This window comes from Cyanistes caeruleus, chromosome 4 (assembly GCF_971803275.1).
Source record: "Cyanistes caeruleus chromosome 4, bCyaCae1.hap1.1, whole genome shotgun sequence".
NCBI lineage: Eukaryota > Metazoa > Chordata > Aves > Passeriformes > Paridae > Cyanistes > Cyanistes caeruleus.
Window position 1 is genome coordinate 56020756 of NC_141704.1, and position 19117 is coordinate 56039872.

Consider the following 19117-nt stretch of genomic DNA (forward strand, 5'->3'; position numbering starts at 1 on the left):
CAGGAGAGACAGACAAGGTGCCTAAAGTACCTTGTAAGGCTTTGAGGAATGATGTGGGACAGAGCTCTCACTGCTGTAGTACAACACAACTTTTTTGTGGATGGGAGTGATACCAAAGGAAACAGTGTCAAGGAATCTCTGCCTGAGATCACAGGAATCTGAGATGCTTCTGTAGGTTGGGGGCTTTGTTAGATTATCCTCATCACTCTGGATCAGCCACCTTTATGTTCTTGGGAGATCCCTTGCTACTTGGATGAGCTAGAAGAGGGAAAGATGCTGTGCTGCTGCTGCTGTGGGTGTTGAGCATGAGTTGTCACCTGAGTACTGGGGCTTTGGTAGCATGGTTGTTGGTCTCACTGTGGACCTCTGCAGGAATCTGTGTTGGTGGAGGCAGCCTCTGGGTGTAAGGCAACCTCAGTGTTTAACAGGAAAAATAGGCTTCCAGGATATAAAGAATTAGTACTTGAAAGTATTGTTGGAATCCAGAAAGTGCTGAAGAACCATTAAGCAGCACAGAAGAGTAGTTGTAGCATCTCTTTCCATTGCTGTTCTAAGAGCAGGCTTGACTGTAGCTAGGGGTGGGGGGATTTTGCACTGGGAGAGGGAGTTGGATCAGATCAGAAGGTCCAAACTCTGCAGGCCAGTTGTTGCTCAGAAGATATTGTAAGATCACTTTATGAAATGATTGAGTGGGTTTTGGATTTGCTTTTTATGGAAATGTGCAAAGAAAAAGCCAGCAAAGGCAAGCAAATGGAATGGGTGAAAACAGCAACAGTAAACAGAGGCACAGAAACTCTACCCTAATACTTTTTTAAAAATGAAAATAATTATGACGCCACCTCAATAAATGATAAATGGGCTTTTCTCCTTTTCCTTGCTCCTCCCACAAAAATGTTGTGAATTATTTTTTTTTAATAAGAGGAAAATGGATATTGACCTAAGTGCATCTCAGTCCTTCATATTATTCTTTCAGGTGTTTGATTGTGTTTAGAGAACCAACCGCTTTTACGCCCCAAAACTAGAGTGCATGGTTTTAGCTTCTGCAGTCATATTCTAGTAAATGTTTTTGTTAGTTTCTATTGTTTAAATATGTTTTACTTTATATTTTCTTCCACATTTCTTATCAATAACAGCATATTGATCCTATGAATGAGAATTGATTCCATTCTGCTAAGAAAGAGTCAGCTGGCTTTGTCCTGTGCTTTTTTTCTTTTTTTTAATACTTATAATTGGGCCCTTTCCTACCCAAAAAAGATGCAATTAATTTAGCTGACTTTTGGATCCTTCCATCAGTAATGAAATAAATGTTCTGAATATAAACACACTTAGAATGCAGAAATAGAACAGCTGAAAAAAAATGCTGGTTTTCTACAGTTCTGTTGAACAATCAAAAATTCAAATAGGAAAAAAGTCTGTTGGATATTGTCATGTTCCTATAGAAGGGTTTATGCTAGTCACAGAAATATATTCTTAATATCCAACTCTTCAAGGTTTAAACAACATAACAAATTTCAGTGAAAGGCAAGGAGTGTTTTTAGGACGAGACACTCTTAATTATTTTAATATTCTCTGTAGAGAATTGTTAGCACTCTAATAAATGTTCTTGTAGTCATTCTACCCTATATTCAGTCCCCTTTCTTATTTTTCAGGCAGCAGCATCTGTCCAAAGCCCTTAATACTGTCTAGAGTTTGTGCAGCGAGTGCCACAGCCAGGCTTGTGGAGCAGAATGTACGCAATGAAGCGGCTCAGGGAATAAATGGAAGTGTGCCACTCAAACAGTCCCCACGTTCAGCTTCAAGTCCAAAGCCACAAGGTAAGCACTCTCAAATACTTTTCTTAGGGAAATTGTTCTCTCAGACTTCTGAGAGGAACAGAGCACCTTGAGAGAACTGTATTTGAGGAGAGAAAACCATGGGGCAGAAGCTTTCTGCTGAAATACAAATGTTCTGTAAATGCCTTATGATTCTGTAATTTCTGGCTTATTTTTCAAAAGTATTGCTGTATTTGAGCTGGGAGGTTTGGACACTATTCTTAAACTAGAGTGTTTGACAGTCTGGCTTCAAGGCAGGGGTGGTGGGAAGATATTCAGGGTCTTTAGAGTTCGAGCAGAGATTGGGAGGAGCCTTCCTGCAGGAGTATATGGAAAGATGGGAACTTCATGTTTGTGCACCAAAAGCTGACATTAATGTACACAGAGTGGAATTAGATTTCCCTTCTTTCTGTCTCTGTGCATATAATGCCCTCACTTTTAATAGCCAAATAGATCAACCTGTATATATATGTATATGTGTATGTATATGTACACATACATACTTTATATATACACACTTTATATGTATGTATGTATAAATATCTATGTATAATTTATACATATAGAAAATCACTATATACATTGACTCAAACCATCTTTTTATGTGGTCTTCTCAGTGATATTGTTGATTCTGCTGTAGCTGAGTGACTACATTCCAGAAATCTTGAATTCAAATCAAATCTGGACTGATATCTTTTAGAGGTGACCGTGCAGTAGGAATCATTTTAAAAGTTAAAAAAAAGAGAGTGAGTTTAGAAGACATACATCACAATGCTGCCCAGTGCATTGGATTCTGAGACACAGTGCTGATGAGACAAAAATGAGAATTACTTACAGAAAACTAGATGTAGAGGGCCTACACTGGCTGAATGCCAGGTACCCACCAAAGCTGCTCTATCACTCCCCTCTTCAAATGGACAGGGGAGAGAAAATATAACAAAAGGCTTCTGAGTTGAGATAAGGACAGAGGAAGGTCACAAACTGATTGCTGTCATGGGAAAAGTGTTGAATTAATTATTAACCAAAACCAGAACAGGATAATGGTAAGTAAAACAAATCTTAAAAACATGTTCCCCTCCACCCCAAGCTCATTCCCAGGCTCTGCATCCTTTCCCCTGTGGCAGAGGGAGGTGGGAATGGGGGTTATGGTCAGTTCAGCACTGGTTGTTTCAGCCACTGCTCAGGCAGAGGAGTTCTTCCCCTGCTCCAGCTTAGGGTGCCTCCCATGGGAGATAGTTCCCCATGAGCTTCTCCAGCCTGTGTCCTTCTGTGTGCTACAGTTCTTTATGAGCTGCTCCAGCATGAGTGGAGGCTACAGTCCTTCAGGTACAGCCTGCTCCAGCATGGGTCACAAGCCCAGCCAGCAAACTTGCTCAGAGTTTCTCTCTCTCTGCGTCTGCAGGTCCCTGCCTGGAGCCTGCTTCAGTGTGGGCTTCCCATGGGGTCACAGCCTCCTGTCAGGCATCCACATACTCCTCCATGGGTCTCCTCCACGGGCTGCAGGTGGATCTCTGCATCCCCATGGCCTTCCATGGGCTGCAGGGGCACAGCTGCCTCTCCATGGGCTGCACCAGGGGCTGTGAGGGAATCCTGCTCCCTCTTCTGCACTGGCCTTGGTGTCTGCAGAGCTGTTCCTCTCACATGTTGTCACTCCTTTCTTCTCTGAGCACAATCATGTCTGTGCAATAACTTTTTTTTCCCCTCACAAATGTATTATCACAGGTGTTACTCCCTTCTCTGCTCAGCCTTGGCCAGTGGTGGGTTCATCCTGGAGCTGGCTGGCATTGGCTCTGTTGGACATGGAGAAAGCTTCTTGGCAGCTTCTCACAGAAGCCACTCCTGTGGTCCCCCCAGCTACCAAAACCTGGTCACACAAGCTCTAGTTTAGAGCACATCTAAATCAAGTACAGAAACTGTAATCACACAGAGTCATCATGTAGTGGAATCAAAAATATCTGTATCACTCAATGAGAATTTTGCATCAGTCCTGAGTTCATCTTAGAGTTAAGAGCAGGAAGAAGTTTTTTGAGGTGTCAAGAAAGTTTTGTTTACTTCAGGAGAATGAAAGCAAAATAAAGCTCTATTTTTTTGGTGTAGTTTGTTTTTACAGAACATTTGCCAGTATTGTTAACTAAACTAAATTGGTTTTGCCAGTCATATGTAAACATTACTTATCTGAGAAGCCTTTCTGCACCATTTCTTAGGGCTCTGAAATGAATTCTCTACAGCAAAGAGAACATGTGTTCTTCCTAAGAAAAATATTTTAGAAATCGTTAATGGATAAATAGAAATGTGCTATCAATAAAATGATTTTAAGCTTTTCAAAAGCAAAGCCAACATACTTATTATAAAATTTTAGCTATTAGATAAATTAGGAGTTGTATATTATTGGACCCCATTCATTCAAGTTACACAGCTGTTGTTGCTCTTTCCTAGCCATGTTTCCTTTTGTTTGTCAATATGGTGTACTTCAAAATGTGCTGCAGCCAGGAATAGTGTTGTAGTCTAAGAAATGCAGCTGTGTGGATGAAATTCAATTATACTGTTGTAAATAGTATTTTGTGTCTCCTTTGTTCATGGGTCGCTCTCCATTTATTAAGTATGTGCATCAGATGGAAGTTTTTGTTTATCTTTTGTTGGGCTTTTTATTGAATTGAAGCAAAAAACCCCAGAATTAATGAGAGAGGCATTTGGGAGTCTAAATGTTCTAAGCAAACTAGGCTCTGGTTTATTGGTTTAAAAGTAGCCACTATTTTATTAAATGGCTTTCATGTGGAAGTGCAGAAACATTTTTGGTTTATAGCAGCAGGAAACATTTTTCCATATGATTGTTGTAGTCATGCAAATACTAAGTAGCCTTTCACAGTGAAAGGAAACAAGATGACAGACCTGAATTGTAATGCCCAACTAGATATGATTGTGGAGGTACTAACTGCAAAATCACCTTCATCTAACCCACCAAAATAACTAAAATGAGAGATATAGACATGACTTTGAGGTTGTGTTGCAAGTGTGGTACAGCCATTTTCAGTAAAGTTTGCTTTATTAAGGGAAATAGAGCTTTGATATTGAGGAAAAATGTTGAAAATCTTGCACTTCAAGTGAACCCTGTACTTTTTTCTGTACTTGGTCTCTGAGAAGTAGTTTAAGCATTTGGAAACAGTTCACTCAGGGTAGCTAGGTCAAGTGAATAAATTTCTTCACGCAATCCAATATAAAATTCTTTCTTTTAATTTTCATTTTTTCCCCCGGCATTCCAAGGAGGAAAAAAACCTGTCTGATACACTGTCAGTAAAAGCAGGATTTTTGTTCTCCAATTCTTCCTTCCATCAACTTTTGTTCCCCAATAAATCCTTCCACCAACAATTCAGCAATTCATGTGTCAGATTTCTGTCTGGAGCAGGGTTTGATTTGGGAAAATCTTTGGAGCAAATTTGGAGCACAGCCTGAAACTGGCTGAAAGCCAGTGAGGGAGTTGAGCAAAGGACTCGGGGCTGCAGAGCAAAGCAGTCTCAGTCTGTGTGTCTGTACCAGCCGTGGGATGTGGTGCTTTGCCTTTGCACCAATGCAGTGATATCAGTCCCTGATAAAGTGGATTAATCCAGACTGGAGGCACTCAGTGGAAATGGCAAAATATGCTACCAAGTTCCAGTATGAATACGAACCATAGAGATGAAGCAAATTGTTAAATAATTTTAAATTTGCCCTTACCTACAAATATTTGGGTAGTGATCTGAACCTTGCAATAGCAGAATTCATGTAGAGTGGCATGTGAAAACTGACCCTTTTTTCTAGTTTCTTCTATTCCTTGCTCTTTGAACCTCTTGCATCCGTTTTTCTATGATGCCAAATTGCTAAATACTGGGCACTGAAACTGCTATCTGTAGCAGGCAGTTTTATTGTAGGATGCAAAATATGTGGAAATGCCAACACTTCTTCAAAGCAGTGAAGTGTCATGTCGGTTCAAGACTGTGCATCAGTTGCTCATTTAAATTTTTCTAATGAGAGCCTAGGAGTACTTATGAATCTCCTGCTGAGGCTGAAGAGGAATTTTTGGGTTCAAAAAGTTTGGGTTGGAGGTGAATTTCCACTCCAAAAGATGTCCTGGTTTGTGCTACTGTGAAACGATAAGGACGCAACAGATTTTAGACTTTGGCAGTCAGTTTTAGCTGCCTGTGTGTAGCATGAATCCTGTCTTCCTTTCTCAGGTATTATATAGTCTGTGGTTAAAAGTTTTCAGTGGCCTGGGCTTAAAAAAGCTGAGACCTCTTAGAAGTCTGAGGGTGTAGACTGTACTTCCCTGGCAAATGAAACTTGTGCAGTTAAAGGTGAATTGAGCTAAAACTGACAGCTGTTCCTATGTAGGCTACTCCAGTCTTGGTGTCCTTTAAGAAACCTGCTACAGTGTCTCATCAACAAAACTGACAAATGCCCAGATTATCTCTGTGAAGAAGACAAATGAGAGAACAAAACACATCTGATTATTATTTGTCTTCTCTCTTGATATACTATTGAAAGATTATTCTTGTGTGGTGAACTAAAAATGCGGCAACACACATCTCAAAGAGAAGAGGATTTTTTTTTCTCTCTTTCTGCTGAGTTTAGGTTGCTGGTCATTTCATGTTGTTCTTAAGAGTATAAATCTTTGTCAGCTATTCAGCAGTGCTCATTTGATATTCCTGAAGGTGATGGAGCATGCAGGGAGGTGATGATTGATGACTCAGCCAGGAGAGCTGTAGCTGCTTACCAAAGGAACTTTTAACTTCATTTTCATCGAGTCAAGGCATAGCAGCATTTTTAATCATTGAACACATACTTTCTAAGACAAGAGATAAATGACCTTTGCTGATATGCTTTGGAGTCTGCAAAGGTGGTTGTACCTTTGGAGTCATTTATATAGCATTACCTGACATTTCCTTATGTATATATGCAAACTTGAATGCACAACTAGGCACTGCAGCACATATCTTGATTTTTGGCTAGTGGTGTACAGCATCAACTACCTCAGTATATGGACGGGTTTTCTTTGGGCAGAATAAGCAGTTCGTATCTCCTAATGAGCTCAAAATTGTACAGTACAGAGACAAGAGTATTTATAGACTCAAACAGAGCTCTGTATTATGCAGGTTATTACAATAGGCCAGTCTTTTCCCTTTTTTTTCTTAAGATCTTTGCTCTGCGCACACTGAAAAATAATCTGATTAAAGCAAAACACTACAGGAGTACATTGAGGAGAGAATTAATGGAATTTGCTTTCCATAATCCCTGTTAACAAGGCTGACCTTACAGGAAGGTTTGAGGGTTGTGGGTTGGTTTGGTTTTTTTTTTTTTTACACTACTGATTCTTTTCTTTCCATTGATCTTGTGACTATTCTTTCTCCACTGCAACTATTTCTGAACCATACAGTACTACTACAGAAGCAGCTGGTAGGGGAAATGCTGGCTGCCAGGTGCTGATATGGAGTAAGGAATAAAATATTTTGCATAGGTGAATTGGCTGTTTGGTTTGTGGTTCTCTTCTGAAGACATTACAGGGATTTTCAGTATATGGGGATTGTCCAGTTTGACAAGAGATTCCTCATTGCTTGCCATACATAAATGCTGCTTAGCTGTTGTTTTTCAGTAACAGCTGCAAACGTGTGTGACACTTCCACAAAATGTCCTAGAATTTGATTTTTGTCCCTGTGGATCCAGTATAAAAATAGCTACCAACTAATTCCTTCTGCTTTATCGGTGGACATTAATTCCCTCAAGTTTAGCAGTTTTAATATATCCTTGTGAGGATATTAACGTTTCGTGAGATGCACAGTAGAATTGAAGAAATGTATGAGTCCATTGCATAAGAGAATTCACAGGGCAGGGGGTTACACAGAGTCCATTGCAAGAGCAAGAAATGTTCCTACAAATTGCTGTGGTGCTGGTCAGCAAAGCCACTCCGTGTCCCCTTTGCTGCCCACCTCCTCCCCGAGGGGATGGCAGTGCCTATGACCAGTTATGTGTCCTGCTTTTCCCCAGCCTGCTTGTGTCTCCTTTTTTCAGCTGTCCCATGGCCTTTGTCAGCACAGCGAGCTATTCAGTGCTTGGACAATTATCTGATGCTCGCTGGCCTAATTCTGCCAGGCCTTGCTGAGCTGCCTGAGAAGAGGGAATGTGGGGAAAGCCGTTCCACTGCACTGCAGCTGCGGCCAGGCAGCTGCACGGGGCTTCTCAGGAGGGACTGCAGCTACTGCAGACGCTGAAGCAGTTGCACAATTTAATAATCTGCTTGCTTCAGGGTTGCAAAGGAACTATTTCAAAAGAGCAGCATTCTGAGTCATCTTTCTGTACTGCATCTTTCCCCAAACTTGCTTTTTTTGCATGTGTTAATCGATAATAAAGCTTCCGAGGACTGAGGGTGCACATGTGCGCAGTAAAAGCATCTGACCTACAGTAATTGTCTTCCTTCTCGCTCTGATTATTTTATCTATCAGCCTTTGCAGTTGATATGATTGAAGTCTAAAGCTTTTTGTGGTAAATTCATTTCTGCACAGAGTCTCTTATGGTACTTTTCCTGCAATCCCTGTTAACTGCAATTAAGCTTTTGGAAACACAGACAAATATTACCTCCTGTATTACCTATAAATTTAATGAAGGGAAGAAATGAAAAATTGCCCTTAATTGAGTGTTTCTTCAAGTTTATGACCATTTATTATTAGTATATTTGCAAGATTTTTTTCAACATGCCTTTCAAATGTCGTTTGGTGGGGTTTAACATCATTCCTGTGGTGCATGGGTCTGCCAGGGTAAGTTAGGAAGATACTCCAGTGTCAGCAATGCAAGGAACAAGGCTTTTCCACATTCATCTATTGTGTATCTTGTACTAGGGCCTTTTTTCCTTACCACAAGTGGCATGTGATTCCTTAACCCAATTCAAATCCTCCTTCACTTCATGGTTGCTCAGTGGCAGGTCTTTATAGCTGCTGGAGGGCCAGTGCTTGTGCCCCACAGGAATGGGTGCCTGTGGGGCACTGCCTGAGCCCCTGGGCCACTGCTTCCACTGGCAGGTTATTGCCTGCTCCAATTCATGCCTGCCTTTCAATATTTTTTTCCAATTTCATATCAAATGCTTTCACTGCTCCCACAGTATGCTTTGGGGATGTGTGTGGGAATGAACGGAGTTGTGTTCTCAGGAATTAAGGTGCTTTTCCATTAAGTCTCTCCCTCTGATGGAGCTGGACATTCATTGCTCCAGTATGGAATGTATTTGGGCCCAGTCTGTGATGTACTTTTGTTGCCCACAAATGCTTCATGGTTGCTTAAAGTTAAAGATTTTAGTGCTGTGACTTTTCTTGCTTTATGTGTCACCTTGTCTTTTGTGTTCTAGTCACTGCTGTATTCAACAGTGGCTGATCATTATCAGTCTAATTAGAAGGACTTGTGGTAAGGATGGGGAAAAAGCAAGAGTAAAAAAAAATGTTTTCAGGGGGGAAGGTTTTCAGCAGTATAATTAGACAAAGGTTCAGTGAGTAAGGGAATTTTAAAGCTGAAGGCAAATACCTGTTCTACTGATGATTGTTACTGAGGTCGCAAGGGATAAGGTAAAGAATGAGAGCATCAGAGTTTTGGGGCAGCAATTTAAATCTCTTTCTTCAGCTCCACAGTATGGCTCTTTCCTTTGTGCTTAATTTTCTTTAAAATTTTTAAATTTTTTTAATTTTATTAAAAACCCTGCAGTCATAAACCTCTCACATGTATTTCCTACAGTACACTTTAAAGAAAAACACACGGACAAGAAAACTCCCTAATTTTCTAGCTGGTTAAAGTAGCATATGGTTCAGCTTTTAGTTAGGAAATGTAACAAGATCCCTAACACCAAACAATGCACAGACAATTATCTGAAGTCTCTGTATTTGTAAAGCAGCTAATTAAATCTAAGAGCATCTCTTTTTCATTGCTGCAATAAGTTCTTTATGCAAAAATCTCATTTGTGAGAGTAACCTGATCTTGCAGAAGGTGGAAGGTGCAGGAGGTTTGGAACTAGATGATCTTTAAGGTCCCTTCCAACCTAAAGCATTCTATGATCATGTTCTAAGAGCTCAAAGAAATATGAGTGATTGCTTTTTGTTGCTGTTGTTGTTTGCAGTGCCTCCAAAGCCAGTTCATCTGCAGAAGGCAGCATACCAAACCCCTAGGCATAAAGCTTTAACAAATCAGAAACCAAGAATGGAGGAAGAGACGCCTGCTGCTGTTCCTAGTGTCACAAAGGAAAAGTCCAGTAAAGTGTCAGATCTCATCAACCGTTTTGAGGGAGGCAGGTATGTAATAGAATTTGAATTGATTTGTGATTCTGTTTGTTGTGTGGGGATTGTTGGAACTTGAAGCTGTGAGGAAGAATGTTGGTTCTGCTCTAGGGCTCACTCCTATCCCTGCTGAAGGAATTGATGGCAAAACTGCATGTGGTTTGAAATTGTGGGAGCCGGTTGCATATTTGGCTTTACGAGGTGTGCTTTTTTCAAAACGTGTTAGTCCTAATTTTCCTTAAAAAAAAAACCAAAAAACTTGTAGCATTTTAAAAACAACCTGAAAAATGTCAGCAATCTGAAATAAGTTTGAAGGTAATATCAAATACTTTGGTTCTTGAAGAAGAAAAAAATACTTTTCTGAGTAAATAGAAAAACCGGAAATAGTAGTTTTAATTTTATACCGTCTTTACTTCTTAATTCATTCATGTGAAGAGGGTGAACTCTACAAATTATTTGTAGTGGTATGGCATACATTCCCTAAATGGCTTGCTTTGTAGTAATTGGTGATTTTGGGGGGAAAAGCTCAGTGTTCTTGAGTTTTGATTCTGTGCTTTATGGGAAACATTTGGAACTCTGGGGAAAAAAGAACCACTGTGAACACTGCTTTCACAAAATGGTGTTTCTTGGGTGTCTTTAATTTGATGAATGTGATGCACCTCCAAGTAGTTACATTATAAACTCTGAAACAGACATTTCCAATATATCTGCTCTTTATAAAGAGAGCGACTTTCCAGAAAGCTCATGACAGAGGAACAGCTCAAGAAACAGTCCAGGAGCCGTTTTGGATCTGGGTTTTTTTTCATGTTTCCTTGGGACAACTGGAGTTCTGGAGGGATGTCCCCTGTGGCAATGAATGCATGATGTACAGCAGAGTACACGAATGCATGACCTACTGTGGAGCCAGAGTAACAGAGCTTTCTGTGAAAGAATCTCCCCTCAAGATGGGTAGAATTTAATCCCTTTTATGGAAGCAGCTGAGCATTGCAAATGCAAACGTGTGTTTTTCCATTGGAATAGAAATCATTTTAGAGCCTCATCTGCAAAAGACTTCTTTAGGCAGAGACTTAATGGCACTTGGTCATGACAGGTGCTCAGAGATGGGAAAAAGAGATTACTGCAGCACTGGGGGTTCTGTGAATTCTTTTAGCACCGGTCTCCAATCCTGCTATCAGTTTGTTTTCCAGTCTTTCTCCAAAGCATCACCCATTTTTAAACAGTGCAGTATCCTTATATAAAAAAAAAAAAAATTCCTTTCTGAAAGAAAACTCTTCATGTTCATTGTGCCCTACACCAAGCCATACATATCTTCCTCCTAGACCTGCCTGCTCCATTCTGCAGGAACTTCTTCCATATTATGCAGTCAGAGGAAGCTAGAAAGAAAGAAAGAAAACTTTCTTGTTGGTAGCCCTTTACGAGGAGAGACATTTTGTAGAGTATGGAAAGCCGAGTTGTTTTTCAGGTACACCAGTGATATCTGTCCTATGACTAAATTCTACTTGTTTATGATCTCTGCTTATGAGAAAATGCTGAGTTCTGGATTATCCTGCTTTGGCAGTGGAGATAATTCCTATTTTTTGAATGAGCTCAACTCACAATGTCTTCTGTGAAGCTGAACTTCAGTTTTAATAGTGATCTTGAAATGGCTAGGTAGCATGTTCATGAGCTGCAAACCGTGATTGTCAACTATAATAAGTTATTTTCATTAGTCTGTACAGCCCACAAGCATGTAGGCATGGAAAGTTAATTACACCTCTTTAAGCTGTACAGGCAATTGAAAAATGTATATTAATTTTATCCTGGAGTTAAGCTTATTTAATAAAAAAAAGGCATAGTCTTTACATGACTAAAAAAAAAAAGATTTAATTTTTTTTTTTTGTTATATGATGGAAGAAGATAAAGCTAGTGTAAGCTATTTTTGATCTCTGTGCACAAAAGTGCAGAGCATGCAACACTGGTGTAATGTATCCTATAAATGAGTAGTAAAAGTACAGTTTGAAAGTGGTTTTCATCCTTCCAGAAGATGGAGGTCCATACTAGGACCATAGAGGACAGTCCGGAAGAAGAGATAATGTGTTTAAACCAGAGACAACTTTTGGAGGAAAAAGATCTTCAGAAAAGATGCAGCATGAAAAAAGGACATTACTAACTCAGGAAACTAGAGAAGAAATGAGATACAAATGTTAAGCTCCTCATGTAATATTCTGAATTAAGGAAAGGGATGCTAAATGTTCTTGAATGTGTTTGATTAATTTTTTAATAATTACAGAGCTGTTAGGGAATGGACTACTTGTTAGTTTAAGCAGTGGACTAGAACTTGGGAAACCATGAGTCTTGCTCCATTTCTGCCAATAAGCTTCTGGGATACTTTGGGCAAGTTGCTTCATCTGTCAGTTTCTTGGTTTCCTGCTCTGTTTCATGGAGCTAAGAATAGAAAAATTCAGGTTGCAAGAGATCCCAGATCACTGCCAAATCCACCACTAGACCATGCCCTCAAATGCCACGTCTTCACACCTTTTAAGCACCTTCAGGGATGGTGGCTCAAAGTCTTTCCTGGGCACCCTGTTCCAATGCCTGATGACCATTTCAGTGGAGAAATTTTTCCTAACATCCAATTTAAATCTCCCATACGCATGGGATTCAAGACACATAGGGATGCAATGGCTCAAAAATGGCAGAGCTCTGGGTTTCTAGTAAGAGAAGCTTATTTGTAAGTGTTTTAATGCATTTCAGGTCTCAGAAATTCCTAATATTAACACAGGAAAGAAAAGATTTCTTGGGGAGGAATCGGTTACATGGTGCAACTCTCCTATTTCCCATCCCAGGGTTTAATATAACTCCATGTTTAACTCCTCTCTCATCAATGTTTTGTTTGCTTGATGTTTTTAGCTCCCTGAATCCTAGTGATTTGAAGAAAGATTCCTCTGTTCTCCACGTGACTAAATCTCAAGGAAGATATGGGTCCACACCATCACCTCAGCCAAAACTCCCCTCCCAGCACTCACTACAGAAACAGGGAAACAGTGACACTGACAAAACTCAGGTTGCACAGCTGCCCACGGCCAACGGCGTCGTCGTAGCACAAGACCAGCTGGAAGACGAGGACCGGCGATTGCCGGACCGCGGCTCGGCCGTGTCCACCCCGCTCCCAGATGATGCCATGGACGGCAGCTTGGTCAACGGGGAAGGAGAAAGCGCTCGCAGAGAGTCATTGCAAAGTGTGGCTGCCTGCGAGGAACAGGTGCTCAACAGCTGCCACAGGACTCCGAGCAGCGACACGCTGCTCCCATCCGAAAGTGAAACTCTAGAAATTAACACTGATGTCAAGGAAGAACCAGCTGAGGAAAGCAGTAAACAAGATCAACCTGTAGAAACAAAGGTAAAGAGAGAAATGGTTTCATTCCTGATTTATTGCTGCTTTTTGTATTTTCTCTAGGTTTTTATTTACAAAAATAAGCTTACAGGATCAGGTGAGAAATTGAAAATATTTTGGTTATTTTCCCTCTGAAAAAATACAAAAAAAAAAATTTTGCTTGCCTTTTCCCACACTCTCCCCTCCTTTGCTCTTCTCCTCATCCCCTTGGCTCTTTCCCATTAGTTATCTGAAGTTTATAAAAAGTGAAACTCAAGTGTGTGTGCCTGTTTAGCACCATGCTTCAGCTGTGCCAGCCTACAAGAGACACATGTTAGTGGTGTATATGAAATAGAATGCCATGTGTGGTAAACTGTAACGACAGAGCTTCAGGCAGAAGTGTTGTGTGAATCCCTAACTTGGATATAGTTGTCAAGTCAAAGCTGGAAAGGCAGTGGCAGTCTGCTAGTGATCAGATAGATGCAAAGTGCAGGGTATACTAAATATATGACTTTTTAGCAAGGAGAACTTAAACCATGATGAATTTGAGCTCCCTTGTAAGGGAGGTTTTAAATGCTTAGCGAAGTAAGTGGGTGGAAGGAAATCTGTCTTGGGAAATTAATTGCTGAAGAATGGTGCGTATTTTTCACTTGTAAAAGTTTACTTTTGCAGCTCTCCTCCTTGTACAAAAGCAGTAAATGTGATTAACAGTTCTGGTCCAGCCATCCCCTGTTTGGCAGGGGGAGCTTGGCAGACCCTCCCAGCTTTCCTCTTCACCATAGAGCCAAAGAGCTGATGTTGGAAAAGCTCCTTGCTGCTGGTCAGGTGTGCACCAGTTCAGTGGTGAACTGAACTGAGTGCAGCCTTGAGTTTGGATAGCTGGGGGTCACATACACATGTGCCTGGAGGTAAATTCTGTGAGTGGCAAAGGTAGCTCTCAAATTCTCATGTATTATAGGATGAAATGTCCTTGGTCATGATGAGAAAGTGATGGGTTGGGTGGGTTTTTTTTTTTTAGGGATTGGTTTTTTTCCCAGTTATAAATGAATGTTATGTTCCCCACCTAAACATAAGCCAAGGCACTTTTGATCTGCCACACCTGTCATAGTGTTTCTGTCTCCTTTTGGGTAATGCCTGTTTCCCCTCTTTATGCCTGTAAAGTGCTGAATTCTCAGCAGGCAATGATGCTAAGCTTGAATCCAAGTCACGCAGTAAGGTGCTGGCAGCATTTTCAGGAAAAAGCTGAAAAGGAAAGCAGTTCTGTTTTAAAGTTCAGGAAGGAACTGGGCAAACACTAATGGCAGCAATCTCATTAAAATCTGTCTTAGAGCTGCTGGGACCAGCACGTGTGATCTGTCTTATATTGACAATGAGTCAGCTTGTGAGGTGTAATGTGACTGTAACTAGATGTATATTGTTCACTGGTGCTTGAAGGGTACAAAACCAAAGCAAACCCATGCAGGATGACTTTGCAGCTTGCACTGGTGCAGAACTGAATCTGTAAAACCAAACTGGCTCACAGCAGCCCTTCCTGAGATACCTTGTGCAGCAAGGACTTCCCCTTTAGTCTAGTGAGGTTAAGAAGCGTGTCTACCACCCTTTACAGAATCAAACACTGTTTTTGTTTGGATTAATGCAACCTGGAGATGGAAATCAGCCCTTTGGTGGTCTAAATAGCTGCTGCCCTGCTGTCTGGATTAGGAGAAGGATGATGAGAAACAGGAGAGTTCTGGTGGAGCTTTAAGCTGTTTCTGTGTTCAGGCACACACTGGTAAGAAGTAAGAGCATTAGACAATCTGTGATTTTTCTAAATGCCTACTTAGTCATTATAGAATATTATAGAATATTAAAACTGGGATGCAGTCCAGTTGAAGTTGTACTGCACAGGATAACAGCACTCTCCTGCCCTTTTGATTAAAAATGTAAGTACAATTGAATAAAAGCAAAAGGAGCAGATGCGTGTGAATCATAGTCAAACTTAGTCAAACTCTGAGTCTGATCTAAGTATTTTGATGCTGATGTAAAGTATCTTGTCTCTTGCATACCATCTTCCTTAGTCCAGGGAAGAGCAGAAAATGGTGCTCTCTCTCTCTGTAAATGTGTATATGTACAGTAGAAGTAATCCTAAATCCCCAGCTGGAAGGGGTGAATTAAATTGGGTACTGGTGCAATGCCAGTGAAGAAATTACTTTTTAGACTTGGAAAAGAAGGCTTGTTTTGAATTAGTGTTGCTCTTACAATTATTCTCCCCTCACTTACCACTAGTAGATCTGACTAAAGACCGATTATTGCAGGTTCTGGAAAAAGTTGAGCAAAATTTATTAAATTTGACAGCAATCTGAAACAACTTCGCCAAACAACCAGAGCAGAGTATCCTTTATTACTCTTATTTACTGAATTAGTTTGAAAGTAATGAAACACAATCATAACAAACAAAAAGACAATTGAAAGTGAAAAGTTTCCTGCCTTGCAGCAGAAACACCTCCTGTCATAAAAATTGGTTTGTCTAAACTGCGGAGGCTGAATAAGTACAAGAACATCTCAATCAATTAACTTCCTGAATAACATCTTGTGGAGAATCTGCTGCTACAGCTAACTGAAGACAGGAGGACAAATGTGTCAGAGTTTGCTGTGAGACTGGTAAAAAACAGGGGTATAGACTGCCTGCATACCACAGATGGGGAAGAATCCACTGAACATCTTTAATAAAGTCCTTCATTTGATGATAGTGTTTGGGGCTCTGATGTTTCAGATGCAAAACCAGTGGGAGATACTGGATTTCAAAATGTAAGGTGATTTTTCAGTTTAATCAGGGTAAAATTTTTGGTTTTGCAAAGTTAATTCTCTGCCAAGAAATGTTTTACTGTTGAAAGACTTGAGATATTCTTGATTCTACATTTTTTGGTCTTCTTTAGGAACAGTAACTGGAACAAAGCTGTGTATATTCAGCATAAGATATAGATATATAAATACATAAATGCAATACAAATACATAAATCTTCTTGTGAACAGTCTCTTCTTTAGGGATACCAGGATCTTTCCGCTTTCTTGGTTGCTGTGCAAGAAACAAGCACAGTGTAACTGAAATTATATTTGTTCATACTCTATTTCTCTCACCCTGTCTGTGTTGTTTAATATATTCCTTCAAAGCCCTCAGGGCAAGGGCTATGCCTGAGTAAGAGTGAATCATACACATCACTGTTGGCAGATACAGTTTTCTTGACAGGAGATGGCTCCTGTTTGGTTTGGATGATAATAAGAAAGTTCATACTTTCACCAGCGTTTTTCACACCTCTTCTTAATTTCAGTGTTCAAAATTACATATTATAATTTCTTAAGCATCCACAATGATATAATTATTCTAAGGATGAGCAGCTTTTTGCTAAAGAACTAGATCCAGCTGAAACGTTTACTGTAAGCAGTGGAATAGAGATTCAGGTTTGCAGTCCCTGCTGATGCAACCCTTGGTCTCTCACACGCCTGATATTTTGGTCTGCAGCTGAAATCACGTACTTGTGTAATGTAAATGTAAATGTTCTCCACACAGCACACTAGCAATTTCTGCTTGGTTTTATATATTGAGTTGCCATGCATTATGGACCGTCGTTTGAAATGTTCCTTGAAATTATTGTTCCCTGAAGTTGCCTTCCCCTCAGCAACACCCCCTGCTTCCCCCCTGAGGACGTGCTGAAAGAAAAGCAGTAGTAGAGTTTTCTGTTATTTTTGCACTGATCTAACCTTGTAGGTGGGTGTTCTTATGCTGGAATAAGAACATGCCGCAGTGATTAAAATATAACTCATCCGTGATGTGCATTTTTCCCCCACACAGAAGATCCCTCTGTCAGGTCGTGCAATTGATGTAGAAAGGAGATGCAGCTTCAAGAATTAAGAAGATGTGTAAGGTTGATACTGAGAGGATTGGAAATCTGGGCTCAGCTCATTTTATGTGATTTTTTTTGTTGTTTGTTATGCATGATTTTCCCTCTCTTAATTAGTTCAAGTAATCTTCTAAAAACTATGGATTGCTTCTATAGCACTGCTTCAGGGAGCAAGTGGAGCTCTGGGGTGAGAAAAAAAATAAAATAAAATAAAATTACTGAGGAACCAGTAACCTCCATGGTTTTGTGCCTCAAGTCCACATGTGAGATCTTTTGTAAATGGCTGCACTAAGCAGCAAGCTGTAGCTGTAATAGCTAATCCTCCAGCTCCCTGCAATGTCTCTTGACAGCACTTAAAACACTATTCTGTAGGTTACTGTGGTTGTTATGCTGATTTAAACAGATTTAATGAACAGCTTTGAAGTCACTATTGAAAGCCTGCTTTTAGGGAGGAGGTTTGCCATGTAGCAGCGCAACTGTGAGCACTGCAGATTAGAACTGAAATACGTTGAAATTTTGAGTACTTATTGAATACTAAAACGGGGGAAAATGCACTGAACTCCCTTAAATATAAGACTGTACTTTAATATTCTGTATTCTTCACACAATTTTTGTAAAGGTACTTGCAAATGTTTATTATACTTTTGTGGGAAGCAGTGTGCAGTTTGAAATCAGAAATCACTCTCTCAAACCCTCTGTTTTTTTTATGAAGAATTTTTATGGTTTGTCTAGCAATTACCAGTTTCCCATAAGCACTGTGATAATACTGTCATTTATTTCAGGAAGACTGATGTCGTTAGATGTGAACAGACTATCACTAGATCTGGAGAAGGAATCTTGTAATGGAAGTGTCAGTTTGTTGAGCCTGACACTTGTAAGCCTGAGGCATTTCCCTACTGTTTTGATACTGTACAAGGCTGTCCTTTCATTGTTTGTTTTGGAGTAATTTTGCCCAGCAATTTATAATTATGTATCATAACATATTTAGTTTATAATAATATTGAAATTTATAATAATACTGAAAATTGAGTGAATGTTTTAAGTTTCTATTCAGCAGAAGAATCAGAAATATATTCTGTGGAATGAAAGATTTTAAAATGAAAACTTCCCTTAAAATGCAAAAATTACTTCCATAAAGACTTAATGAAGGAGTCCTCTAATTGCAGTCAACAATTATTCAGTAATGAATGTATTGATGAACATAAAACATTTTGTACCACATTTTTCTATAATTTTGTTGGGCAAAGAACATGCAGTTCAAATAACTTCTGAAATGGGGCGGGGGTGAGCACGGAGTGCTCCCATCTGTTCCCTCTTACTCTGCAAATCAGTTCTTCCAGCTCTGAAAGGTCAGTGGTACGTGATTACCAGGATGTGAGCAGATCTGTTGAGTAGGGAGTTGCTGCTTTGGCAAAGATCCCTGTACAAACTGGAAAATACTAAATCTTTTAGGCTTTGAATTTTGCTCCACAATTCGACTGGTTTTTAACATTCCCTGACTTTTGTTTGTGTTGATTAAACTGCGGGAAATCATGTATTTGTCAAAGTTGGTGTTTATTACTAAATGTAAAACTTGTATTTCAATTTTGGACTATAAAGTAGTCATAAGCATTTTCAAAATTTATTTATTATTATTATTAAATTATGTTTTCTTTGGTATCCTAAGAGCTGCTCTTATTTTCCTCCAGGAGACAGACGAGCAGAAACGTCACAAAATTGCCAATGAACTTCTGCAAACAGAAAAGGCCTACGTTAGCCGGCTTGACCTCCTAGATGGGGTACATTTTTCTCAAATTT

General features: G+C 39.9%; 1 protein-coding gene across 8 annotated transcripts in view; it reads left to right on the plus strand.

The window, feature by feature from the left end:
- FGD4 (FYVE, RhoGEF and PH domain containing 4) overlaps positions 1–19117 on the plus strand; it is a 105265-nt gene that overhangs the window by 62671 nt on the left and 23477 nt on the right. For all 8 annotated transcript variants that reach the window (XM_086884880.1, XM_023937557.2, XM_086884881.1 and 5 more), the window contains 4 exons: positions 1650–1814; positions 9934–10105; positions 12980–13469; positions 19009–19098. In XM_086884880.1, coding sequence (XP_086741006.1) covers positions 1650–1814; positions 9934–10105; positions 12980–13469; positions 19009–19098 — 917 coding nt within the window. The remainder of the gene's footprint in view (positions 1–1649; positions 1815–9933; positions 10106–12979; positions 13470–19008; positions 19099–19117) is intronic.